Below are 25,212 nucleotides of genomic sequence, written 5' to 3'. Positions count from 1 at the left end.
TAAAGCGAGTAACTCATGTGATTTTTTCCGTAATGAAGGTAAGTGTTGGAATATAACGAAAATGAGTCTACTGGAGCTTCTGTCGTTGGTCAGTGCGTTTCTGGTCCTCTCGGAGACTGAAGTAGCTAGATGTCCGCACAAATCCGAGTCTCAGCCGCTACCCAAAGTCGTGTGCGTGTCACAATAAATATACGAACAGCTAGGTCAAAAATTTCATCAATCCTTCTTTGTCATGGTCCAAATCCCCAGGTCATACGCGGAATTGAAGCAGAAGGTTCCAAACATTGGAATCATTTTTGCGGCAATAGCTTCGTGGTTCTCGTTTAGCTTGCTCATCTCGCTTTACAACAAATGGATGTTCTCAGACCCTACTTTAAACTTCAAGTTCCCTGTGATCATTACAGCCTGTCACCAATTCGTGTTGTTTTGGCTCAGTTGTTTGACGCTCACTTTTTGGCCGAAATTCAGACTGAACTACGTCGATCCCTCCAAAGGCATCTCCTCCTCTGAAAATCTCAGCTACTTCATCAACCCGAAAGTGTATATCACCAAGATCCTGCCGTGTGCGCTGGCTTCCGCAGGAGATATTGGCCTGGGAAACTCTTCTTTGAAGTATATCACCATCTCGCTATATACTATGCTCAAGTCTTCTGCAGTGCTCATCTTTACGCTCTTTTGGGGCTTTCTTCTCAGACTGGAGAAGGTCACCTTGAAGCTCTGTTTGATCACCTTCATTATGACTGGCTCGGTCATGATGATGGTGTATGGACAGGGAGAGCCCTCCAATGAGACCAGTCCTTCCGCTGTCGAGGAGGAGGCAGGGGAAATGAAGCTCAGATTTGTCAGACACCTCATGAAAAGAGCAGCTTCTGTGTATCTGGGTGTCAGAGACGACGAGCAGCAGTCCGACGCTTTGGTGTCGGGCAGCACCCTTGTTTCCTCGTCCTCCGTTACAGGTGCTACGTCCAAAGCCTCTGCTGCCCTGGACACCCTCACGGCATCCTCCATCATCATTGGCTGCTTCCTGGTTTTGCTTGCATCTTGCATGTCTGGTCTCAGATGGGCTTTGACTCAGATCGTGTTGCGTGGCAACAGGTACACCAAAAACCCAATTCTGACCATCTTCTATCTTAGTCCAGCCATGTGTGTCTCGCTGATTATCATGGGTTCGCAGGTCGAAGGCATAGGCAACTTTCTTGGATCGCAAGTTTGGGAGACGTATGGTATTTTGGGGACCTGCCTGTTGCTTTTATTCCCAGGTTTCCTGGCTTTTTGCATGACGCTGTCGCAATTTATCATTCTACAGTATGCACCGTTGCTGACGCTCTCAATTGCCGGTATTGTCAGGGAGCTCATCACCATATTCCTTGGTTGGCTGATTTTTGGCGACCACCTCAATGCGATCAATATGCTGGGTATATTGATCACGCTGGGAGACATAGCATGGTACAATCTCTACAGACTGGAGCAATCTTCGGTAAAGCCTGCTTCTGCTGCGTCGTCCGAGGACACAGAAAGATTTGTTGCTGAGGAGCACGAGCTTGAGTCTATTGACAGACGCAAGTGAGTGCTCTTTGTTGTAGCACAGATATTAATCTTGGGCTCTCCATAGATAGACTAATGTTGTGTGTGTTCTATTCAAAAGTCAAGCACTATATATTATTCCCGGAGTTCGTTGAGCTCGATGTCCCTGCTTTGTCTCCCGTGCTCTAAAACATCAAACGAGGGTGACGGCGTGACTTTATTTTTAGTGGTGGTTTCGTTTTGGATTTCATCGAACCGGTAGAAATTGTACCACACGATATCTGCAAGGGTGATGGCCAATCCCACGAGGTTGACAAAGGTAAGCTTGTCGCCAAACAGGAGCCATGAGGTGAATATGGTAAGCAGCTCCTTGAAAATGCCGGCAATGGAAAGCGTTAATAGCGTGGCATACTGAAGCAGCACAAATTCCGATAGAGTCATGAAAAATGCTAGTAGTCCTGGGATCAAAATCAACAAGCAGGTCAGACCGAAACCTTTCTCCTCCCAAATCGGACTTCTGGCAAAGGACCTTAGTCCTTCAACCAAAGAGCCCATGATCAATAGCACCACACTCATTGCTGGAGAGAGGTACAAGATCGTGAGAATCGGGTTAGTCGTTCGTGGATTTCGTTTCAGCATGATTTGCGTCAGCGCCCATCTTAAACCAGACATGCATGCCGATCCCAAAACAAGAATCGAGCCTAGGAAAATCAAGTGTGCAGCTTTGGTCTCTCTGCTCAGCAATCTGCGCATGATTCGGGATGACATGTCCTCGTCCGGATCTGCCACAATCTGACCAGCAGCAGGCGTGTTTGGAATAGGAGTAGGCTCGGAATCGTCCTCATGTTGGCCCCACACCATCATGATGACTCCGATGGTCATGATGAGCACAATCGATACGATTCTCCAGGTCATTCGCTCGAGTTTGAACAGAACGCCCCACAGGAGCACAAACACAAGCGACGAAGTCTTGATCATGGTATAAAGCGAAAGAGAGATGAACCGAAAAGCCGTGTTCCCAAGACCTATATCTCCGGCCGAGGCCACGGAGCAGGGAAGTATCTTAGTGAGATACTCCCTGACTGGCATTCTGTAATCGAGCTGTTCTGGCTTTTTCGTCTCCAGCAGCTCGTTGAGCTCGTCGCTGGAGTTGGCGTTGTCGGAATTCAGATGCTCTGCCTCGCTGGCGTAGTGTGTTTGGAAGTGGTAATTGAGTCTAAAACGCGGAATCATGGCCAGTGTGAGCATACTTAGCAGAAACAGAATGCACTGGTGGAACGACGTGATGATGATGGGGAACGAAAAGTCCAGATTCTTGTTCGAAAACATCCATCTGTTGTAGAGGGATATACTAAGCGAAAACCCGTACCAGCTGATGATAGACATCATCGTGATGCCCAGGTGAGGATAGGCTCTCTTTATATTGAGCAAGAAACTGCGTGAGGGAGAAACAGGCGCGTCTCCAAGGCTTTGCGGGTCTTGACGGGCGAAACTGTTCAGTCGGCCTCCGGAGCTTGAGATGCCTGAGTTCATCAGTGCTGGGGAGGCCAGAGAATCCATGTTCAACAAGTCCTGGCCGGGTAAAGGAGACGCGAGTCCCTGAGCACTGCGCGCGTGCAGCGGCGAGTTGACAGAGTGCGAGCGTCGATGGGCCTGTGTTCTGCCTAACGCGGATTCGATCGCCTCCTTTGGTGAGCCCAAATTCGAGGTGATCACGCTGAGCGAGCTCTTACGTCTTCTGGAATCCACCGCAGAGGGCATGCTCTCCGACAGAGACGTTGCTCTAGACCTGCCTTGGCTGTTCGTTGCTTCTGTAGACATCTAAGACAGATCTAAAAATGCCAACTGTGAGAAAGTTCTGATGAGGTAAGCGGATAAGGTAGCTCAAAATTTGGAGACTCCACCAAGCAGGATGTGCGCCAAGTCCCGAAATATGCTGAGTCTAGCTGCTGACAGCAGTATGGTCACTCCCACTCCCCTGTGGGATCACTCCCTGTGGCCATGCTAAATTGCGTTCCCCTCTCAACTGCCTCATGTACGCCGGGTGCACGGATGTTCCAATTTTGCTGTGGCAGCACAAAATGGCGAAGAAAAAAAAAATTACTCCATTCAAGCCATCGTTTGCCCAAACATTCAGACACACGCAAAATATCACGACAAGCCAATTACGCACTACAAAGACTCTCCATCTCTCACATTTAGGCACAACAATGTATGTACGCTTCAAAAGTCCTGGAATGGTGGGCTATATTGAGGGGTTCATAACTGCTGTTTTCACTTTGATTCTGAGCCTTGTCCAGACCGTCGTTCCGCAGAGGAAGAAACCTGCGCAACCGTTTTTGGACTCTTCCATCAACGTCAAGGAGACCTTGTTTCCACCATCGTTTCAACTTTTCAGAAATCTCACCACCAAAGATTTGAAGCCATGCAGCACCTCCGACTCGCAATATGTTTCTTTCAAAAGTGGTAGTGGTGAAGTTAAGTTCCAGCTGGTCGACAAAAACCAACACCAGCTGTCTCCGCTGTCTGAAAACGGGTCGCCTGTCCTGAGAAGCAAAGACACTGTTGTCAAGACAGACGACTTCATTGCGCTGTCGCCGGTATCCTCCGTGAAATCGTCCAACTCGAACTCAAGCTCTTTGCGCGAGTCTTGTACCTCAGACTCGTCTCCTGATGCTGAGCAGGGGAACAACGACTCATCCAAATTTTACAAATGCAAAGAGTGCGACGCAAAGTTCAAGATCAAGGGTTACCTGACCAGACATCTCAAGAAACACTCTACCAAGAAGGCGTACACATGTCCATTCTACGATAGTAACTCGTCGCAGAGGTGCCACGTCAACGGCGGATTTTCCAGAAGAGATACATTCAAAACACATTTAAAGGCAAGACATTTCAAATACCCCAAGGGTGTGCGTTCTGGTGATAGAACCGGGGTCAGTGGCTGGTGTATGGCGTGCGGCGAAGAGTTTTTGAACAACGAAATCTGGGTCGAGCGGCACTTGGAGTTGGGGTTGTGTCCTGGTCTATCTAGCGAATACCTCGACCGGCTCAAGCTAGGAAGAAGGAAGACCGGAAAGCACTCGAAGCTGCTCGACGTGGCTGCGCAGACGCATACCAAGACACCTATAGCGATGATGAATTCTCCGACTTCACTGACCTCTACTCCATCGCCGCAGATTAGTGGTCAATTTACGCAGGGACCTAGATACAATGCTGCAACAGCGATTGCCCTGCCGATGCCGACATACGGTACGTTCCAGATTGCTCCTCCTGTGCAGAGCGGATATGTGGCATCGCAATCGCCGCCATCCGTGGCGGACGACGATGACGATTACATCTCTTTGGACTCGGAGAACTCGCCGTATGTGTTCCGGTCGCAGCCGCAGCCGATGTGGACTTCATCATACACGCCAAACCACCCTTTCGCTTTTACGGGATATGCTATGTAGAATATTGAACGAGCTATCAGATTTATGACATAGTTAGTGTACACGGTGTGAGATCTCCAAAAGGAGGCATTTCCCGAAGGGGAACAGTTGCCAGATTCTAAACAAGCATGGCTATTTTTCCGTACAATGGACACCGTTAAAATTGCTTTTCAGTATTATTTTCGGCAGGAAAAACGTGTCAGTGCATATGTCCGCGGCGGTGACTTTTTTTTGTCGATTCCAACCAACTGCACAGAAGCCCAGTTTTTCAGAGTCGTGCGTCATAGTTATAAATAACTGAAAATTTATTTGTAATACCACACGAGCTCCGACCATGTTCCTGCTGAAGGTGCTGTTCTTGGCCTTGCTCACAGCCGCCATGGCAAAGAACACTACTTCGGCCTCTGCCACAGTCGACTGGCTACCGGTCTTCATGCTCAAGGTCAGAGACAACAGAGCTTTTGATTACACAGTGGAAATAGGAAGTCCTCGTCAAACACTGGAATTACGGCTAGATGTTGGAAACGCAAACCTGTGGGTGCCCGGCGGAGACAACTTCACAGCGTGCCCAACCGAGCGCGCGTCCCCCACCATAGCAGACTCCTCCACCTCGGAAACTGACCCCCCTGCGTACACCACTCCTTGCGCTCCGCTCGGTGTCTACGAGCTCAACAGCTCTTCGAGTGGGTCTTATTTTTCTGGTGTTGGCGATACCGCGGTTGACAGCGAGGCCGACGCCACTGGGGTGAAGTATTCGTACCTCGACGGTATCGAAATCTCGGGGCATTTGGCAATGGACGGCTTCGACTTCCCCCTCTACGACGCATTCAGAAACGGCTCTTCTGTCAACCACTCGCTGGCTTTCCAAGACGTGGGATTTTTGTACGCTAACGACTCGAATGTGAACACGGGTGCGCTCGGCTTGGGAATCCCGTGCCACGAATACTCTGTCAGTTTCATTGACTACTTCAAAGACGCAGAATTTATCAAAAACAACTCGTACTCGCTAGTCACAAGCACGGTAAATAAGAGCGACCCAGTTTTGATATTGGGCGGGGTCTCCTCGACGCGCATTTCCGGCGATTTTTACCAGTACGACTTCGTCCCTGTTGTTGATGTCACGCAGCGTTTTGTCACTGTCAACGGCGGATACACCGATGCGCTGCCGATTGTTCCCATAACCGGTATCGGGGTCACAGCTAGCGACGGTGACTCGGTTATGTTCCCCGACACATTCACCGAGCAGAACGCCACGGGAACGTACCCGAAACCTGCTCTTCTGGACTCGCGGACGCTGTACAACTTCATTCCGTACTCGACGCTCATTGAGCTGGCGTTGGAGCTCAACGCGTACTACGCCAGCGACATGGACGTGTGGCTTGTCAACTGCGATGTTGGCTCTGTCGGCACCATCGACATCCATCTCGGAGACCTTGTGGTGAAGATGCCGATCAGTAGCGTGATGTACGAGCAGAAGAACGACGACGGCTCGGACCTAGTGTTCGAAAGCGGCGACAAAGCCTGTGCCCTGGCATTTCTCCCAGATAACACCTTGGGATACTCTCTGCTAGGTCTTCCTTTCCTCAAGAACATATATCTGGCCGTCAACAACGACTACAGAACGCTGGCAATCTCCAACATTGTGCGCGACAACGAAACGAATACCAAGGCAGACGTTTTATACCCAATGGACTCGGAGACCATTCCTCTTGCCCGCTATAATAACATTTCCAGCTACTCGGACATCACCATGACTGTCACCGCGTACGCTCTGAAGCCCTCTCAACTGCCAAAATACACGGAGGTGTTTGTTTCTGACGGCGAAGTGTACGTTACGCGCACACCTGACTCCCCGTCTACCTCAGCAGAACCATCGCCCTCTGGCTCCTATTCCGGCTCTACCAGAAGCGCGGCTTCCAGCCACCGCCAGAGCACGGGAGTGCCGTCACTGCTGGTTCTTCTGGTGCTTTTTGTGTATTTTCTCTGAACTGTTGTAGTACTACTGCATTAATTGATAGATAGCTTTAATGTTACTTGCGCAAGGAAGACACTTTCCAGCGGAAAACCGGGTCGAATCGCGTGCCCCCAATGATACACTGCACAAGCCATTCCCAGTCAACCACAGAAACTTCCAGCTGCCCACCAGAACTGTCTCTTCGCTGTTTTTTCGGCCGTCGTTTGTACACCTGGGCGTCCAGAGATTTTTTGTCCATATCTGTGAGCAACAGGTTCTCGTGGCCAAGTGCTGCGACGTCTGGGAGGGTGATTTCGGGTATGACCCTGACATCGCGGCAGCCGAGCGCCTTGAGCAGAAAATCAATGTCCTTAACACTGACTGGCAAGCTGCTGCGATCAACAACAACGACCAGCCCGTCCAGCAAACGCACAAGCCCTGTCTGCTCGTGGAGGAGCTTCCCGCTGTGAAAGTTGCGTAGGAAAGAAAACACATTGGCGCTCAGTATGCAGTTGCGAATTATGCTGTGTCCTGCAGGGAGCATGTAATTATGGAACGTAGACTGCCATCTGCTGAGTTGGTCCGGGTTGGATATCAGGTCTTCAACAAAGGCTGTCGATAAGATTGGCCATCCTAGAGACAGCGACTGTAGATATTTCATGGTTCTCGCGTGTTTGGGAGACAGCAGTGCCGCAAACTTGAGCTGCTCAAGCATCTTGCCAGGTTTGAGTCCTGCTTCATCTACGTGGAAGAGTTTGGGAAAACCGTCTTCGATTATAAGCCCTCCCTGCTTTTCGATGAACCTAATCATTTCCCTGACTTTAGTTGTCTCGTTCGTTTGTGACTGATGTGGCGCAGAGGTAAACACAAACACACAACCATCAAAGGGCAGAGAGTTCTTTTGTAGGGCGTTCGGCACATTTGGGCCCTCTTGTTGTTGCAAATCTGACAAGAATTCATGAAAATATTGCTCATCGTCAAATATCTTAAATTTTAGCTTTCCTGAAAGATTCGCAGTGAGATAGGTGTCCTCCAACGGAACGCTAAACTCGTCATTTGGCACAGAACCTTTTTCGCAAAGGTATACACGGTTGAAGCCACGCATGCAACACACGGCGTTGGGTATCTTGGGATCGTATTGCAAGCCAGTTACTTTGTATACTTTGGTTCTGTTGGCAAACAGTTTGATGTGGTCTCCGACACAGATCGAAAGAGGAGCAAACAGTTTCACGTAGTCCACTACTTCGAGCATCTGGGAGTTTGCAACTGACACAGAGAACTGTACGCTATGAGATTCGTCGTAATATTTCGTCACATCTTTAATGCTCAAGGGCAGTTTCAAATTGTCGAACGTTACCCATACTGAGCGCGGGAAGATAATGTCCTCTTTTCGAAACCTTTTTTCTGTCTCATCGGTTCTCAAGATCTCGTTCTGGGTCAGCGATTGGGGCACGAGGTCTGTGTCTTTGAGATTTGGCGGCCTGTACGTGTTCTGGCTTTGTATATCGTTGGTGTTTTCGAATTCTGGCGAAGGAAGCTCTGGAGAGTTTCTTTTCGTGCTGAGAAGCAGATCGATTTGGTCTCTGTCTAGCATGGTATTGATCCGTGTCTCATCCATACTGTCCTTGACTTCTTTTTCGTCAGAGCTTGAGTCAGAGTCGTCCGGGTCGGAGTGATTCCTGGAAGAATCGGTCGAACTGTCATCCAATTCAATCACTGGAGGGGATGATCTCGCAACTTTGCGCTGAGACACTTTTCTGGGACTGCTTTCTAGTACGCGTTTGGGACGCAAAAGCAAGCTGGACGTGTAGGCGACCTGAGAAAGGGGAGCCGAGTTGGCTTGTGCGTCCGAGTTCGGATCTTCCATTTCCTCGGTTAGTTCTCGTGTGCCTTCGTCCTGCGATGGTATGTGGACAGTGGGATGAGACGACTCGTAGCCATCTTCCCTCTGAGAGCTTTGGGAGTTCTGCGAGAGCCGCATGATAGACTTTTTCAGCTCTTTTTGAGAGAGCGAGGACGCCGTAGTTGGCTGGTCGGTTTGCGAATTGGAGATTCTAAGAGTCTCGCTAATATTGTCCTTTTCGTCTATCTCAAAATCGCTAACCTCCTGTGACGACGGCTCGTTCATATTCGGCGAGGAGTTCCCGACCTCCTCCTTTTGGGTGCGGTACGAATTTGCGGGCCTATGATGTGAGATTGGGGAAAAGACACTTTGCGAGCTAATGATTTCGTCGTTCAGCTCATCGTGGCTATTTTTACTGGGAGCGAGCAATTCACCGCAACTTTTGCTTGTCAGTGGACTGCTATTTGAGGCGATTCCTACGCGACTTTTTTCAATGGTGCCTGGCACCTGCACGTCGCGCTGCTCTGTGTTTTCTGTAGAGCTCGGCAGTCCAGACGGCTTGCTGCTGGGCTGAGAATGTCGTCTGTGGTAGTTGTTCAAATATGAGTAATCCGCGTCGTCCTGCAGAATGTCTTTCTGCCGCAGCTTGTCGTTGATTTCCTGGTGGATATTGACATCCATTTGGGTGTCTGGGGACGTGTTTGCAGTCACATCGGCATTGAACTTGCCCAGCAAGCTAATGTACCCCGTATTTAAGTTCAACATAGCACCGGAATGGTCTGCAGTCTCTTCCGGCTCGCTATAGCCATCCAGAACAAGGCCGACCTCAGTATCGTACTCAAGGGCCTCTGGAAGCTGATCTCGCATTTGCTTGAAAATCGACGCCGAATCTTTCGGAGGTTGGGCGCTCGCTGGTGTTTGGAAAGCCTGCCTAGACGCGCCCAGAGGCCCATTCTTGTGCCGAGCCGGCGTACTGGTAGAATCTGGCGAGTCGTCAAACGGATTTTTCAAGTTTTTGAGCACAGACGCAGGAGTGTCGTTTATTTTCAGATCTTCCAAAGGCTGCGTCGAGCTGATCTTGCCTCCAAGCACTGACCCGTGTTTGTGTGTCTGCGGCGTGGGATACGAGTCTGTCCGGCCCAGAGGCCGCTGGTGATCGTCACTGCGCGCGTCACCAGACACAAACCCCTTGCCAGGCACATCAGAGCCGTGCGACCTGGCGGCACCATTTTGTCCCTGTGCTAAACTCGTCCGTCGGCCTGGTGATTGCACCTGGCCACGGTCTTGACTGCCACCCATATAATACGTGCATTTTGAAAAACATCACTTCGTTTTGGTGTATGGTGTCGGTCTTAGGTGTGGCCATACTAAGGTAGCACGCCAGCGCTTGAGAAGTACCAACAGGCTTCTTTGCAGAACAACACCTACTGGCTAGCATCACGCTACCTTTGCTATGAGTGAACCTAGTACTGGCTCTTATCAACACATGCACCCGGCAACGAGTTTGCTGTCTGCCTCCAATCAGGCTCTTCCCAACCATAAATCCATGGTGGAAAACGACTTTGCACACTCAAGACTCGCAGAATTCAGCGCCGTTTCACTTCTAGATCCCGAATTCGACAGCGAGAAAAGACTCGAAATTGCCTTTTCTTTTATGGTTCTTGGCCGGAAAAAAGCAGCAGCTAGAGAACTTGCCAATGTGGTCAAGCTGGGGACAGTTTTGGAGAAGTCCAAGTTTCTGCGCCAAGTTGGCGACATTTTCATGAATTTTGGTGAAACAGATACGGCGTATCAGTGCTACAGAGAAGGACTTCTTCACAGCAAGATTTCCAAGGACGTCGACATCACTTTGGTGACGTACCTAAAATCGAAGATGGCAGACTTCGAGAACGAGCATACCGACTCGTCCAGCTCTGTGGGGTCAATAATACGGTCCAAGGAAAAGACTTTCCGGTCCATGATTTCCGAATTGTCTGTGCACGAAAATTCCAGACAAGAACTGGACGACCTGGCCCAGATGGTAGCAGATCCGCGCATGGAGCAGAGATGTCCCTTTGTCAGGAATTTGGTGGAGAATTTTGCTGCTTCCTGTGTGCTAGAGTCTCATCTAGACTCCTTTGAGTTTAATGAGTGTCAGGATACATCGATGAGCGAGTTTCTCGATCTTTTGATGGTGGAGCTGTTCAAATTTCCCGATCTGAGTCTTTACAAAAACATTTTCAGCTCTGCGCGGTTGGAGCAGGTTTTGACTTATTTGGGACTTGCGGCGCCGGATTTCGAGTTGCCTGCGAACTTCCCGGACCTAATATCCATTTTGCGCGAAAACTACGAAATGAAAGAGCCGATGTCGAAGGTGGTGGAAAGCCTGGAGTTTGAGCTGAAAAAATCGCTACTGCTTGGTTGCAAACAGTATGTGGAGAAAGATTACGACGCTTCTCAGGAGACTTTCACCAGAGTGGTGATTGCGTGTGATCTGTTGTCCAAGATCTGTTGTATGACGGGCTTCAAGGGCTCGGACAAGCACGTTCTAGCAGAGCTCAACCAGGAATGTCGCGAAAGACTGCGCAAGGTGAGCACCATTTCCGGAATTTATTCGTCTTTTTACGCTGCGCAGAGTTTTATAAGGCGTCAAGACTCGTCGTTTGACGATCTGGCAACGAAAACTGTCGAGTTGATGGCCCTTCTGCAAAACCTCAACAAGTACTACCTAACAGCAAGATACATGAAACTTCCCATCAAGTACGACTGGATCCATCTGGCACTAGGAAAGCTGAATGAGTGGCTGGCCACCTGTAAAAGCCGCCAACTCAGAAGAGATTCCAACTCTCATCATGACCTCAGAAAACTGGACGACACGCATCTGGAGTGTATGCTAAGCCATTACATACGAGCGCTCAACTTGAAGCTTCCAGACGACCCGTGTATCGTCGTGCTGTACGACAAAATTATCTGGGGCATACTGATGCACGGTGGCTACCATATCCAGACCCTCTGGATTCTCAAGTTTTTCAGGGACTGCTGTGTGTTCTATAGCGACACCTGTTTGCTCAGCTATGAGGAAACATCCTCGTACAACAGCGACGTTTTCAAGCTGCGGGACTACCTGGACGCTAACGTCCAGATAGTGGTGAACAAACTGTACGAGCAACGCAAGCAACTGAGCAAGAAACAGGGGTCAATATTCGTGTCTTCGAGCGCGAAATTCATCCTGCCGCAGTTCTTCTACACGAGATTCTGTGAGCTGGTGGCATCCCAGGAGTATACTGTCACGCCCGCGGTGTCGTTGAAGCACAACTTCAAGTTTCCTGGCGGCGTCATGAAAGGCATCCTCAAGGCCGACCCGGGAGCCGTCGAGTCTTGTAACAGCATCAGCGAGCAGCTGCTGGAGGACTGGTCCAAGGGCAACTGGACGGCCCGCAACCTGGTGTCTGAGCAGACGCTGCGGAATTTTTTCGACTCCTATTACGATGGCAGCAAATTGAATGCGTTTTAAATAATTTATACAGTTTCCTCTGCAATCTCCAGTAGCAGCTTGAGGTCGTGTGCCAGCGCCACGTTCCGGTACAACTTGAGTTGGGCGACGACATCCTTCCTGCCGACGGTTTGTGTCCACGCTCCGGAGCACGAGCAATGCGCCATAATCTCTCTGTCTTTAGTTTTTCCGCACTTGGCACATTTGAGGTCTTGCGTCAGGAACCGGAAGAGCAATCTGTTGAGCTCCGAGATGAGCCGCTCCTCGAGCAGCAGTTTGTTGTAGGGCTTGTTGCACTCCTCGCAGTGCCACAGGACGTGTGGCTCGTCTCTGCAAACGTCGACGTCCTTGATGTGGTTGCAGTAGCTGCAGATCACGTGCGGGAGCACGAGACTGGCTGCCGGGTTTTTGAAGACACCTTCTTCGCTGAATTCCTTGATCTCAAACAGGGACAGGATCTCCTTACGCAGCAAACGGACCTCGATGTTGCGTTTTTTGGACAGGCCCAAAATATGGCACAGGTATTTGGTGAGTTCGAGCGTCGGATTCGACATTTCGAGATGCGAGCCGGGCAGCACAGGGAACTGGTACTGCTCCATGATTCCCGGGTCTAGGCCAACCTCATTCTGTTTCTTGATGAGAGTGTGCAGCCGTTTCAGCAGCGGGGCCCTGAACAGCTCGCACACACCGTTCGCGACGGTGTCAAGTGTGTCTTCGTCTTTTTGGTCGCTAATTTTCTTAAGAGCGGCTTTTCTGTCTGGTGTCAGCTGGGTGCTCTGCGACAGTTGTTTGAGCCGGCCGTCTCTGTGCTTGATGAGCGAGTCGAGAATGAGCCACGTCCACTCTTCAAACTCGCTGTGTAGGATCGGTGGTAGATAGCTTTTCAGTTGCCAGTTGGAAACCGCCTCCAGTTTTTGCACCTCTGCCTCCTGCACCTGGCGGCAGAACCGGCCCATGTAGTTGTACTTGTCCATCCAGACAAGCAGGTCCCAGTACTTAACCACCTGGAGGTCCAGGTAGTTGAAAAGTGGGCTCGCTCTGATCGAGGTCAGAATGTACTGGCTGTACGCGTACGAGTTCTCGACCGCCGTTTTCGACGTCTCGACAACGACCCTGTTTCTGTCTGCAAATATGACTGTCGAGCCCATTTTCTTGAACTCGCCGAGCAGCTGGATGAAGGACTTTTTCGTCAGGTTGTGCACGTGGTAGTGCAGCGACGAGTCGTACAAAAAGGAGGCCGGGTTCTGGCACCACGACACAAAGCCGTGCACCATGGAGTCTGCCTCGGAACTATTTTTGATGGCGTCGTCCCACCAGGTGCGCACCAGACTGCGCAGCACGACGAGCGCCGGCCCAGAAAACGAGTCCTCCGCAAAGGCAATCTCTGCAGCCGCGTCTGTCGAGCTGAAAACGCCTTCGGCCTCATTAATCAGCGACGACGTCAAAACCGTGTTGATGGTGAGATTTTTCAGCTCCAGCTCCAGACACACGCTCTCGTACACCTCAGGCTGATTGATCACCGGGAACTCGAACGACTCGTCTACGGCAAAGGTGTCCTTCTCGACGCCTCCGAGATCTGGGTTCGGAGTCGGCGACCACCACAGCACAATGTTGGCCTGCGACAGCTTTCGTGCGTACTCGATGTCAATCATATAGCCGAGATTGTCGATTTCAAGGTTGCACAGCGGAATGTTGCTGTATCTGGCGAGTGAGATGATTTTCTGCAACCATCCGGCCACCGATAGGTAGTGGTTTATGATACGCTTCATTATCAGCGAGTGCCACGAAAGCGAGTTGATGTGGATCTGGCCGGCGCCCATCCGCACACAGGGGAATTGTGCGGCCGCAGCAAGGTGTCTGGCTATTTTGGAGCTGTATGGAGACTGCACCACGAGCAGTGACTTGGATGCACTGTGTTCGTCGAGCGTGAGCAGCTTGGAGTTGAGCTTCTTGTACAGCTTGACTGCGTCGGTGAAGTACTGTGTCTCGAACTTCATTTGGCCCTGGTAGTTGATCAGATCGGACGGCAGCGTGTCCTTCTTGCTAGCAAAAATGTCTTGGTAGAGAGAGTCAACATTTGCAGGCAGCTGCTGGGCCGTGGCGGTCGGCTTGAGCACATACACGTGAGCACTCGAGTCCGCAGGATTGAACAGCGTGAATATCTCGTACGAGTTGGACGACACGTGCAGCAGGTACAGCACGCCAGTGGAGAAATCGGAGAGGTACATTTCTGCAGCCACGGGGCGGAGCAGCTTGACATCAAAGCCCTTTTCTAGCGATTTTCCAAGTGCTCCCGGTCTGGTGTTGTCGAACTTCACGCAACTGCCAAGCTCGATGATCGCGCGCTCGGTGCTCTGGATCTGGGTCTCGTAAATCCCGGCAACGTGCGGACTGTTCAGCAGTCCGTTGGTCTTGGAGATCTCGCGGCTGTAGACCTCGTGAGACATTACCATCTTGAACAGATTGGCACTTTTCTGGCCGCTAGGGAGCAGCTCTGCTGCCCGCGTGACCTCGCAGCTCTCTAGAACAGTGTCCGGGAAAGGCTCTGACTTGAAGTCCAAATACAGCTTTTTTGGAACGTGCATCGTGAGTGTGTGAATTTTGCCGTTGATCAGCACAAACGCCTTGAGATCGCCCGGGTTTTCTGTGCTCTCGCAATACTGCAACACCTGCCACGTGGACTCGGCATAGTTTTCGGCCCGTTTCCGCACCATGTTCGCCACAGACATCCGGCTACCAAGCTGCGCCGTCTCGCCAAACAACCGCTTCCTGCGCTCGCGCTCCTTGGCCTGCACCTCCCATTTGATCTTCTGGTACTGCACGAAGCCGGCATAGTCCGTCAGCGGGTCCGGACATGGCTGGTTGGCGAGCTGTTGCTGCGACTCCTCCAACGTTTCGCGAGCCAGTTTCCGTTTGCGGCACGTGACCTTGCCGACTTTAGGTCTGGCCGCGCCTGCGGCCAGATCCTCGATATCCTGCACCTGGTTGGTCACGTCGGACATGACACCCTTTTTCAGAAACGCGCTCAGAGACGACTGCTTCATCTTATCCTCCTTTGTGTTGATGCGTTTCTGCAGCCAGTCCGGGTGCGACACGCGTGGCACAGGGTTGCTGACGCCCTGCAACGCAGCCGGGATGGTGATGATTTTCTGGATCACCGACGCGAGGCGCTCTTTGTAGTAGCCCCAGTCGATGATGGAGCGCGGGTCGAAGTCCTCGAGCGACTGGTCGACCAGCCAGCGGCGCAAATACTTGCGTTTCACAGCGATGTCGGACGAGAAAATGGCCGTGGGAATCGCTCTCTCAGTAATCGGCGCGTCGATCGGCCGGTCGGCGATGACATACTTGCACGCCAGACCTTTGTCCTTCACCATCTCCTCGCCCAAAAACTCGCCGAGACGTCTTGCTGTCGTGATCGACGTCGACTTCTGGCCGCCGTACTCCTCCAGTGTCTTCGACATGCTGCGGTTCTCGCAAATCAGCTCGATCAGGTCTTCGTCTTCCAGCATCTGGCCGCGGCTATCCAGCACGTCGAGCCACCGGTTTGCGATGTTGGCCACCGCTTGGTAGCATTTCTCCAGCGAGTCGCCCTCCAGAAACAGCTTGAAAATGTCCGACTGGAAGTTTTTGATCAGCTGCAGCTCGCCGCGTCGTTTCAGCTCAAATCCCTTCAGCTCTGCCAGTGAGCCGTCGAAATTGAACACCGCGTACCGCTTCTTCAGGCCCTTGCCCTCCTCCTTCGAGGTCGGCAACACCATCGCCTTGTACGGGCCGTCGACCTCGAAGAAAATCGAGTTGTCCGAGATCGTCTCGTACTTGAGCCGCACGGGGTCCACCAGCATCTGGTATTGGTGGTTGGTGAACCGCTGGTGCACGAGGTAGTTGAGCATCGAGCACGGGTACGACACGGTGAACGACTTGCCGTTCTTCAGCGTGAACTTGAAGTCTTCGGGGAAACTCGACGGCAGGATGCACCAGATTCCGTCCGTGTCGAGCTCCAGCGGCCGCCCCAGCCGCTCCACCAACGACCGGGCCATCTGGATGATGGTGGCGCCCGTGAGACACGTAACACCGGCCATCTCCATCGAGTACCATCGCGAGCCCTTGCGCATGACGTAGCCGTAGAACGAGTTGAGAATGACCTTGTGTGCGAGCTGGAGCGAGTCGTACAGAACGACCATTTTTTTCGCCTCGTCGACGGCGTTCTTGTCGTCCGGGCCGATCTGGGCCACCTTGCCCTTCCACACCTTTGCCAGGCCTTTGAATTCGTACCTTCTGTCGCGAAAGTCGCGCACCGTGTTGACGTAGAATGGGTTTTCGCGTTGGCAGATAATGGCCTCTCTCTCAATGGTCTCGGTGGCCTTGATGCGGTGATACACTTTCCGGGAGTAGTCGGAGACGCGTTTCTTGATGTGGCCGACCTGCTCCGTGTAGCTGAGCTCCTCGAATGTGCGCCGAGGTAGCCCCGGGTGTTTGGGGGCAAACTGCTCGTTTTTGAGCGCGTTTTTGATCATGTTGTACTCGTTGGCCTCGGCAGGATAGAACTCGCCACGCCAGGCCCACGGTAGCCGGCGGTCGCACGTCTTCCCTGGCCGGTTGAAGTCGCAGGAAGCACAGTCTTTCTCCGTCTTCATTGAGTCCGGTTGCAACCGGTTGGTCGTCATGATGTTCGGGTACATCGACGCGACGTCGACGTGGTAGATCAGCGGCGTCTCTGTGCGCTTGTTGTTGGTCTTGAGCTCTGTCAGCTTGGCGCGAATCTCTGCACACACCTCGTCGTAGTTCGTTACGTCCTCGAGCTTCTTTTTTTCCTCCACGGTGATGGAGAACTTGAGAGCGTTGTCGAGGTCGTTCAATATTTCGTCCACGGCGGCCGGGTCGACATTGAAGTCGGTTGCCAGGTCCGCACGGAAGACTCCCGCCTCAAGCGACTCGACGTGGCCCCCCACATACGTCTCCGACTCGAGCAGATGGCCGTCGTAGAACCGCTCGAGCGGGTCTGTGTGCTTGTTTGGTAGCAAGATCCCGTTTTGGTACGCCTGCACCATCAGCAGCATCTCGCATAGCGTGCCGGTGCCCTTGCGCAGCACCTCGTCCGGGTTCAGCGGGATGATCGTGCACAGCGAGAAAATAAACGGGTGCACGTATTTGTAGTAGAGATAGTATGTGGCCACCGCGTCGGACACAGAGTACTCGGCAAGCAGCTGCGGTTTTTCGTACGCGTACGGCGTCATGAGCTCCGGGTCGAGTTCTGTCGGGTTGTAGCCCAGTTTCACCGTCGTCACGGCCTTCAAGCCCTGCGATCCCTGCGGCAGATACGAGTCTCGCTTGACCCACCGGAAACAGTCCATATGGACGCAGTAGGTGCTCTTATACTCGCCCTCGCTGTCCTTAGCAAACCCGATCTCCTTGTACATGTCGATGTCGTGGTACGCGGCGCGCGCCTCGACAAAGGGCCAGTCGAAAAAGTCACCGTTGAACGTGGCAATCACGGTCGGCCGCGTGTCTCTCACGTGCTCGAAAAATCTCTGGATCACGTGCCGCTCGTCTGGCTCGTTGAAAATTGTGAAATAGCCAGGATACTCTGGTTTCGGGGTGTACTCAAAATCCTCAATGTCCTCGCTGATGATCTCTCTGTTGGTGATCAGATACCCCTCGCCGTCAATCATGTACGAGATCATCATGATCTGGTCCACAGAGCTGTCGGGGAACTTGAGCGGCGCCTTGGTGGTCTCGATATCGAACGCCAGCACCACAGGGTCGGCAAACGCAAGCTTGTCGGTTCGCTCTTCGAGTGTCACCTTGCCCTGGTCTGCCTCCACCGTGTACCACTTGCCGACGCGGATATTGCAGTCGATCGACACGCGCACGTGATACGGCACGTCGTACTCGCGGATATCCTCAATCAAGTCGGTAATATTGCCGGCCTTGCGCTCGGCCTCCTCGTGACCGTCGTCGTGCTTCATAAACGTGTTGTAGTTCATGTTCACCGACTGATATATGTCCTTGCTGTTTTTTGTGGACTTATTGTGCTGGATAATGGGCTGTAGCTGTCGCCTGGCCTCCAAAAGGTCCGAGACGTTGTGGAAACTCAGCTGCAGAAGCTGCCGCTTCAGCCCGACCAGATGGTTCGCCAGAGCAAGGTCTTCCTTCTCCACCCACGACAGCTTCTTCAAGGTGCCTTCCAGAAACTTCCGCAAATACTCCTCGACCTCTGTGGCACGGTCTGTCTGGACCATTAGCAGAAAATAGGGGTCGTACTGGACGCTTGCCTTGAACGAGCCCCCTTCCTCGTCCAGGAAGTAGTAGTCGACTCCTGAGCAGCCAGCTATGTTCTCTGTCGTGGGCAGTGTTGTCGGATGCATGTTAACGAGCCAACCAACCCGTTTTGCGCCAGAACTGTACCGATCAAAGCCAAAGACGGAGTCGATCCTGTCGACTTCCTGGACGGCCTCGTGGCGCAGACGCACGCGAGCCTCGTTATTTCTGGCGTAGTTCTCGTCTGTGCGCGCCGCGCCGCGCTCGTTCTTCACGAATCTCACAGAGTTGTGAGGTCTCATGGTGGTGACCGACATAAAGTTGAGAAAATATTCAAACGCGAAGACGCGTAACTAGGTCGGCGTCGATCGTCGCAAGAAAAAAGCGTCTGCGACTGACGACGCTAACAGCGGTCGAAATGCCGGCCAAAGAGGGGGACAGCCAACTCAAAACTTCGCCAAACCCATATCGTTGCTCTGCTGCCTGCCATGGGCTCTCCCAACCTGCGTGCCGTTTTCAAATAATACTCCTTCTTTCCCCCCCTGGTATTACACTGCCAACTTTGAAATTCTTGCAAACATATTTTCTCTCTCCATGTACAACCCATACGCCAATCCCCAGGAACTGCCCAAGCAGGAGCCGTTCGGGACCGCGTCGAACGCCCAGCAGTTTGAGTCCCAGGCGTACATGAATGCCAACCACCACGCCCCGCGCGCACAAACAGCAAACATTAATACCTTCTTTAACGATCCGGCCGCACAGATGGGTCTCCAGTTCAGCCAATCGGCCTTCAATGCCTCTCACCAGTATATGCAGCAGAACTTTGGCCAGCTGGTGGCCAACCAGGATATCAAGTATTATTTCAAGGTGTCCAACCAGTACGTGTTAAGCAAGCTACTGCTTATTCTCTTCCCCTTCAGAAACAAAACGTGGACAAGACAGCTGCGGTCGACAGACGTCTCACAGAGCGTCGAGATGTACGCCAGCCCTATAGAAGACGTGAACGCCCCCGATCTGTACATCCCGCTGATGTCGTTTGTGTCGTACGTGCTGCTGTGGGCCGTCTTCAGCGGGATCAACGGCACTTTCCATCCACAGCTTCTGGGCTACGCCACAACAAGAACGCTGGCATTCTATTTGATGGATATCTGTCTGATCAAGATCTCGTTCTACGTGCTGGGAGTGAACCAGAAAAACAGAAAGCTCTGGGATCTTGTAAGCTACAGTGGCTACAAATTCATCTCAATTCTGGTGCTGATGCTCATAAAGAACCTCGTCAGCTCGAAAATCCTCATCTACACCGGGTTCCTGGCCAACATCTTCTCGCTCGGCTTCTTCCTGATGAGATCTCTCAAATACGTCGTTTTGCCGAGCGGGCTCGACGCAAACAGCCTGTCGTCGGGAGCGAGACGGATCCGTACCCAGTTCCTATTTGTGTACTCGTTTGTGGTGCAGGCGATCATGGTCTGGGTGATGGCCTGAGCCTGCTGCCTCAGCACAGACGGCATGCGGGTTTTTACCCGGCAGGGCAGGGTAAGTCCCCTTAACCATTTCCGTATTTGTACACCTTAAAAAATTTTTCAGCCTGGTGGGATTTTGTAAGGGTTGCCAATTGTAACTAGATAATTAATCTTGATTCTTTTTGATAAGTTTGGTGAACGTTAGCAGAATCAACTGAATCATCAAAAATGGGTATGTATGCTACAGTGCTGCGATCGCAGCGTTCTGATGCTGAAAAACTGACTTTTTAGTTAACTTCACTGTTGAACAAATCAGAGAGTTAATGGACAAGGTTACGAATGTTCGTAACATGTCCGTTATCGCTCACGTCGATCACGGAAAGTCGACTCTTACCGACTCTCTGGTCCAGAGAGCCGGTATCATCTCTGCTGCCAAGGCTGGTGAGGCCAGATTTACCGATACCAGAAAGGACGAGCAGGAAAGAGGTATCACCATCAAGTCCACCGCCATCTCTCTTTACTCTGAGATGGAAGACGAGGACGTGAAGGAGATCAAGCAAAAGACTGATGGTAACAAGTTCTTGATCAACTTGATCGACTCGCCAGGTCACGTTGACTTCTCCTCCGAGGTCACTGCGGCCCTGAGAGTTACTGACGGTGCTTTGGTTGTCGTTGACTGTGTTGAGGGTGTGTGTGTCCAGACCGAAACTGTGTTGAGACAGGCACTTGGTGAGAGAATCAAGCCGGTCGTTGTCATCAACAAGGTCGACAGAGCCATGTTGGAACTGCAAATCTCCAAGGAGGAGCTGTACCAGTCTTTCTCCAGAACTGTTGAGTCTGTTAACGTTATCATCTCTACTTACGTCGAGCCAGTCTTGGGTGACGTCCAAGTTTACCCAGAGAAGGGTACCGTTGCTTTCGGTTCCGGTCTCCACGGATGGGCCTTCACCATCAGACAATTCGCCGTCAGATACTCCAAGAAGTTCGGTGTTGACAGAGCCAAGATGATGGAGAGATTGTGGGGTGACTCCTACTTCAACCCAAAGACCAAGAAATGGTCTAACAAGGACAGAGACGCTTCTGGACAGCCATTGGAGAGAGCCTTCAACATGTTCGTTCTGGACCCAATTTTCAGACTGTTCTCCGCTATCATGAACTTCAAGAAGGATGAGATTCCAGTCCTGCTTGAGAAACTCGAGATCACCTTGAAGGGTGAGGAGAAGGAGCTGGAGGGTAAGGCTCTCCTGAAGGTCGTCATGAGAAAGTTCTTGCCAGCTGCTGACGCTCTTCTCGAAATGATTGTTATCCACTTGCCATCTCCAGTCACTGCTCAATTCTACAGAGCTGAAACCTTGTACGAAGGTCCATCCGACGACGCCTCTTGTTTGGCTATCAAGAACTGTGACCCTAAGGCCGACTTGATGCTTTACGTGTCCAAGATGGTTCCTACCTCTGATAAGGGTAGATTCTACGCTTTCGGTAGAGTGTTCGCTGGTACTGTCAAGTCCGGTATGAAGGTGAGAATCCAAGGTCCAAACTACGTTCCTGGCAAGAAGGACGACCTATTCATCAAGGCTATCCAGAGAACCGTGTTGATGATGGGAAGATTCGTTGAGGCTATCGATGACTGCCCAGCTGGTAACATTGTTGGTTTGGTTGGTATTGACCAGTTCTTGCTCAAGTCCGGTACTCTGACCACCAACGAGGCTTCTCACAACATGAAGGTCATGAAGTTCTCTGTCTCTCCGGTCGTCGAGGTCGCCGTTGAGGTCAAGAACGGTAACGATCTTCCAAAACTGGTCGAGGGTCTCAAGAGACTGTCCAAATCTGACCCATGTGTTTTGACTTCTATCTCTCCATCTGGTGAGCACATTGTTGCTGCCACCGGTGAGTTGCACTTGGAGATTTGTCTGTCCGACTTGGAGAATGACCACGCCGGTGTTCCATTGAAGATTTCTCCACCAGTCGTCTCCTACAGAGAAACCGTTGAGTCTGAATCCAGAATTGTTGCCTTGTCCAAGTCTCCAAACAAGCACAACAGAATCTACTTGAAGGCCGAGCCAATGGACGAGGAGGTCAACCAAGCCATTGAGTCCGGAAAGATTAACGCCAGAGACGATTTCAAGCAGAGAGCCAGATTGATGGCCGACGAGTACGGTTGGGACGTTACCGACGCCAGAAAGATCTGGTGTTTCGGTCCAGACGGATCTGGTCCAAACGTTGTTGTCGACCAAACCAAGGCTGTTCAATACTTGCTTGAAATCAAGGACCACGTCAACGCCGGTTTCCAATGGGCTACTAAGGAGGGTCCAATTCTTGGTGAGACCATGAGAGGTGTCAGATTCAACATCATGGATGTGACCTTGCACGCCGATGCTATCCACAGAGGTGCTGGTCAAATCATGCCAACGATGAGAAGAGCCACCTTTGCCGCCATGCTTTTGGCTGAGCCAAGAATCCAGGAGCCTGTCTTCCTGGTCGAGGTCCAATGTCCAGAGAACGCTATTGGTGGTATTTACTCTGTCTTGAACAAGAAGAGAGGACAAGTTGTTTCTGAAGAACAAAGACCAGGTACCCCAATGTTCACTGTCAAGGCATACTTGCCTGTCAACGAGTCTTTCGGTTTCACTGGTGAATTGAGACAAGCCACCGGTGGTCAAGCTTTCCCACAAATGATCTTCGACCACTGGTCCACCATGAACGGTGATCCAACTGACAAGAACACCAAGCCTGGTGAAATTGTCACTAGCACCAGAAAGAGAAGAGGTATGAAAGAGGAAGTTCCAGGCTACGAAGAATACTACGACAAGTTGTAAGCGACATGTTTTGATATATACTTGGATTTAATCAGACACAATTTCTATTCGTACCGTAATTTCATCCTTTGACTTGGAAATCAAGTCCTTCTGCCTCCACCCCTGCGAACAATTTTCTGTTTCCCTTTAGCAACGCGCGCTCGGCTTTTTGGGCCCTGTCTATAGTTTGTGACCTGAGTCTCCTCCAATAATTGCGAATATGCCTGTATATAGCACTGTGCGGATCGAAATTCTGTATCACATAATTATCCACTGCGGTAAGGTCGTCAACAAGCTCGCTAACTAGTTGATATTCATAATTCTCAACCTTTTCCACTATTCGCCCGATAGAAGGCAGGTTGGAGTCCTCAAAGGTTGTCGAAACTATGGCATTGTTTCTGTCGTGTTTGAGGAATTGATCTAATAACTCCCTAATCAAATATTGCATCGGCAGGTAATATATTTCTATCTGGTCAAGCAATTCGTTGGTAGACTTGAGCTCAAGTTTTGCCTTTTTCAGGGATAGAGAGGATATCTCTGCTAATTTGACTATGTCCTGTTTGATCAAATCTAGAGCCTGAAGACGCTCTTCGATCTCCTCATTTGTGAGAACACCAAGATTTGCCGTATCCGGACGTCTGATAAGGGGACCTCCAGTTGCCTCGCGTTTCAGAGTCCAATACTTTGCAAACTCATATAAATAGTTAATATCTTGTGGAATTCTGTAGCTCTGGAGCATCTTGTCCAACTTCTTAATCACAACAAGAGGAAGGATAGGAGCTCCGCGCACGGTCTTCCATTTGAACCAGTGGTTTTTCGTATCTTTAAGCTCCTTTTTCTCGGCTTTGCTAATCACAATTTTGTTTCCGGAGTCTCGGTTCTTCCCAGTGCTGTAGTAAAGCCTTGTTTTTTGGATCCCTTGCTTTGTGTCATGATAAAAATCCCACTCTTTTGGAGAATGTCTATCGCAGTACGACACAACGGTGCTCTTATCATGGATGGCTGTCTGGACTCCTTGTTTCATCTCCATATAAAAGTCTGAGCGTCGCGCACACGTAACGTGGTACGCGATCGAACAACTGGGCTTGGAACACTGTATACACGCTCCAACTTTCTGGCGACATATATAACAAGTGAGTTTCCAGCGGCTTCGCGGGATATTGCCGATGCCCTCGATCGGCTCCATATAGACAGGGTTGGCAAAATATAGTTCGTTTATCCACAATGTACAGATCACGTGGCCCCATCCGCCGTTGTCTGTCTGCTTGAACGCACCTGTGACACTAGGGCAAAATAAGCATCTGTTCTTTTGATTTCGCGCAATGAGGCATTTTCGACACAGCCAGGGGCCCTCTGGAATAAATGCAACGCCATAGCATTCCTGATGAACAGCTATGTCGCAGCCGTCGCAGAAAACGATGGCGTTCGAATTGTCGCAATCATTTCTATTGCAAACGGCACAGCACTGGTCTTCCTCTGGAGCGGCTCCTATCCCGTCGTCGGACCCATACAGCTGGGCATGGAGCTGGGCCTGTTCTTCGTTCTGGTGTTCGTTTTTTATTTTCGGTGGTAGCAATTTCTCGATGAGACACCATTCCATTTCGAAATAGGTCATTATCATCTCAAAAAGCTCCAAAGAAATATGCTTGCCATCTTTGGCAAGTCGTGCATTGACGTGTTCAAGGTAACTCGCATCCTGCTCGTCCATATCATACAAGGAACGCACTTTCTGGTCTAAGGTGAGACCGTCGGTAATGAGGCCATCTCCTCGGTCTGTCGGCCGCCAAAATGTCGACTTTTGCACAGTTTTGTTGTCGTTGTAGCCGAACTGGATCATACTTCTAGCAACAGGAGGTGCTTCTGTATGTTGATCCGGAATTTTCCTGAAAGACGGTCTTTTCAGCCGTGCCAAAATTTCGCGGTCCTGTCGTTTCCTTTTCAACATGTACTCCTCAAACTCGTCATCTATCCTGCTCTCTTTCACCACGACAGGCAACGGCTCGCACTCGTCAAGACCCTCGTAGTAGTCTGTGAAATTCTGTTCCTCACGGGGTTTAGACACCTCGAGGTACTCATCTCTCTCCACTGGCCGAGGGCTCCTGGGCGTGGGCAACTTTCTAGGCGGAGACGTGTCTGAATCGCTATCCAGTAGACGCGGAGCGAGTCTTCGCCGCCGAAGACTCTTGCGGACTATTGGAGACGGGCGTTCGCGCAGGATGGCCATAAACAAAATGAGGTTGGTAAATTTTGGACGTCTCACATCTTTACACCAGAAGATAGAATCAGGGCACGTATAGTAAGTAGGAGGCAGTAACGGAGACGGGCCGGCCTCGGGACAAGAGACAAAGATGGTGCTATCTTTTATGCTGTGTGTGTTGACCTCCTGTTTCATCTTGTTTGACCATACAGCTCCCCGTGATCGTCTTCCACATTTAACCGTTGTGCCTTATTATGTTGCTATTACTTTAGTGCATA

The 25,212-nt window shown here is 51.1% G+C and overlaps 10 protein-coding genes across 10 annotated transcripts; 6 read left to right on the top strand and 4 right to left on the bottom strand.

Moving 5' to 3' along the window:
* The first annotated feature begins 93 nt into the window (after positions 1–93).
* Positions 94–1,636, top strand: OGAPODRAFT_74960 (uncharacterized protein). Its single transcript, XM_018355951.1, has one exon. The coding sequence runs from the start codon at positions 233–235 to the stop codon at positions 1,565–1,567; it is 1,335 nt and encodes a 444-aa protein (XP_018213501.1). The 5' UTR covers positions 94–232; the 3' UTR covers positions 1,568–1,636.
* Positions 1,635–3,306, bottom strand: OGAPODRAFT_15437 (uncharacterized protein). Its single transcript, XM_018353731.1, has one exon. It carries the CDS (start codon positions 3,283–3,285, stop codon positions 1,660–1,662), a length of 1,626 nt encoding a protein of 541 aa, XP_018213500.1. The 5' UTR covers positions 3,286–3,306; the 3' UTR covers positions 1,635–1,659.
* A 344-nt stretch (positions 3,307–3,650) lies between these two features.
* On the top strand, positions 3,651–5,009 carry OGAPODRAFT_15436 (uncharacterized protein). Its single transcript, XM_018353730.1, has one exon. It carries the CDS (start codon positions 3,735–3,737, stop codon positions 4,974–4,976), a length of 1,242 nt encoding a protein of 413 aa, XP_018213499.1. The 5' UTR covers positions 3,651–3,734; the 3' UTR covers positions 4,977–5,009.
* Positions 5,010–5,291: 282 nt separating this feature from the next.
* OGAPODRAFT_15435 (aspartic protease) lies at positions 5,292–7,092 on the top strand. The gene has a single exon (XM_018353729.1). It carries the CDS (start codon positions 5,335–5,337, stop codon positions 6,940–6,942), a length of 1,608 nt encoding a protein of 535 aa, XP_018213498.1. The 5' UTR covers positions 5,292–5,334; the 3' UTR covers positions 6,943–7,092.
* Positions 5,292–10,051, bottom strand: OGAPODRAFT_92275 (uncharacterized protein; the record flags this gene model as incomplete). The annotated part of the gene is made up of 1 exon (XM_018357130.1): positions 5,292–10,051. The coding sequence occupies one exon, from the start codon at positions 10,049–10,051 to the stop codon at positions 6,986–6,988; it is 3,066 nt and encodes a 1,021-aa protein (XP_018213497.1). The 3' UTR covers positions 5,292–6,985.
* Positions 10,052–10,406: 355 nt separating this feature from the next.
* OGAPODRAFT_11331 (uncharacterized protein) lies at positions 10,407–12,184 on the top strand (the record flags this gene model as incomplete). The annotated part of the gene is made up of 2 exons (XM_018353268.1): positions 10,407–12,111; positions 12,153–12,184. The coding sequence occupies 2 exons, from the start codon at positions 10,407–10,409 to the stop codon at positions 12,182–12,184; spliced, it is 1,737 nt and encodes a 578-aa protein (XP_018213496.1).
* A 66-nt stretch (positions 12,185–12,250) lies between these two features.
* OGAPODRAFT_85071 (uncharacterized protein) lies at positions 12,251–18,679 on the bottom strand (the record flags this gene model as incomplete). The annotated part of the gene is made up of 2 exons (XM_018356790.2): positions 18,215–18,679; positions 12,251–18,157 (listed from the first exon to the last, which is right to left on the bottom strand). Exons 1-2 carry the CDS (start codon positions 18,587–18,589, stop codon positions 12,251–12,253), a joined length of 6,282 nt encoding a protein of 2,093 aa, XP_018213495.1. The 5' UTR covers positions 18,590–18,679.
* A 458-nt stretch (positions 18,680–19,137) lies between these two features.
* Positions 19,138–20,070, top strand: OGAPODRAFT_15434 (uncharacterized protein). Its single transcript, XM_018353728.1, has one exon. It carries the CDS (start codon positions 19,170–19,172, stop codon positions 19,962–19,964), a length of 795 nt encoding a protein of 264 aa, XP_018213494.1. The 5' UTR covers positions 19,138–19,169; the 3' UTR covers positions 19,965–20,070.
* Positions 20,071–20,105: 35 nt separating this feature from the next.
* OGAPODRAFT_15433 (uncharacterized protein) lies at positions 20,106–22,795 on the top strand. Its single transcript, XM_018353727.1, has 2 exons — positions 20,106–20,174; positions 20,234–22,795. Exons 1-2 carry the CDS (start codon positions 20,171–20,173, stop codon positions 22,756–22,758), a joined length of 2,529 nt encoding a protein of 842 aa, XP_018213493.1. The 5' UTR covers positions 20,106–20,170; the 3' UTR covers positions 22,759–22,795.
* Positions 22,758–24,961, bottom strand: OGAPODRAFT_15432 (uncharacterized protein; the record flags this gene model as incomplete). The annotated part of the gene is made up of 2 exons (XM_018353726.1): positions 22,758–24,280; positions 24,464–24,961. 2 exons carry the CDS (start codon positions 24,959–24,961, stop codon positions 22,820–22,822), a joined length of 1,959 nt encoding a protein of 652 aa, XP_018213492.1. The 3' UTR covers positions 22,758–22,819.
* Positions 24,962–25,212: the final 251 nt, after the last annotated feature.

Source organism: Ogataea polymorpha (assembly GCF_001664045.1).
Source record: "Ogataea polymorpha strain NCYC 495 leu1.1 chromosome Unknown OGAPOscaffold_1, whole genome shotgun sequence".
Lineage (NCBI taxonomy): Eukaryota > Fungi > Ascomycota > Pichiomycetes > Pichiales > Pichiaceae > Ogataea > Ogataea polymorpha.
This window is presented reverse-complemented; position numbering and strand designations above follow the sequence as displayed.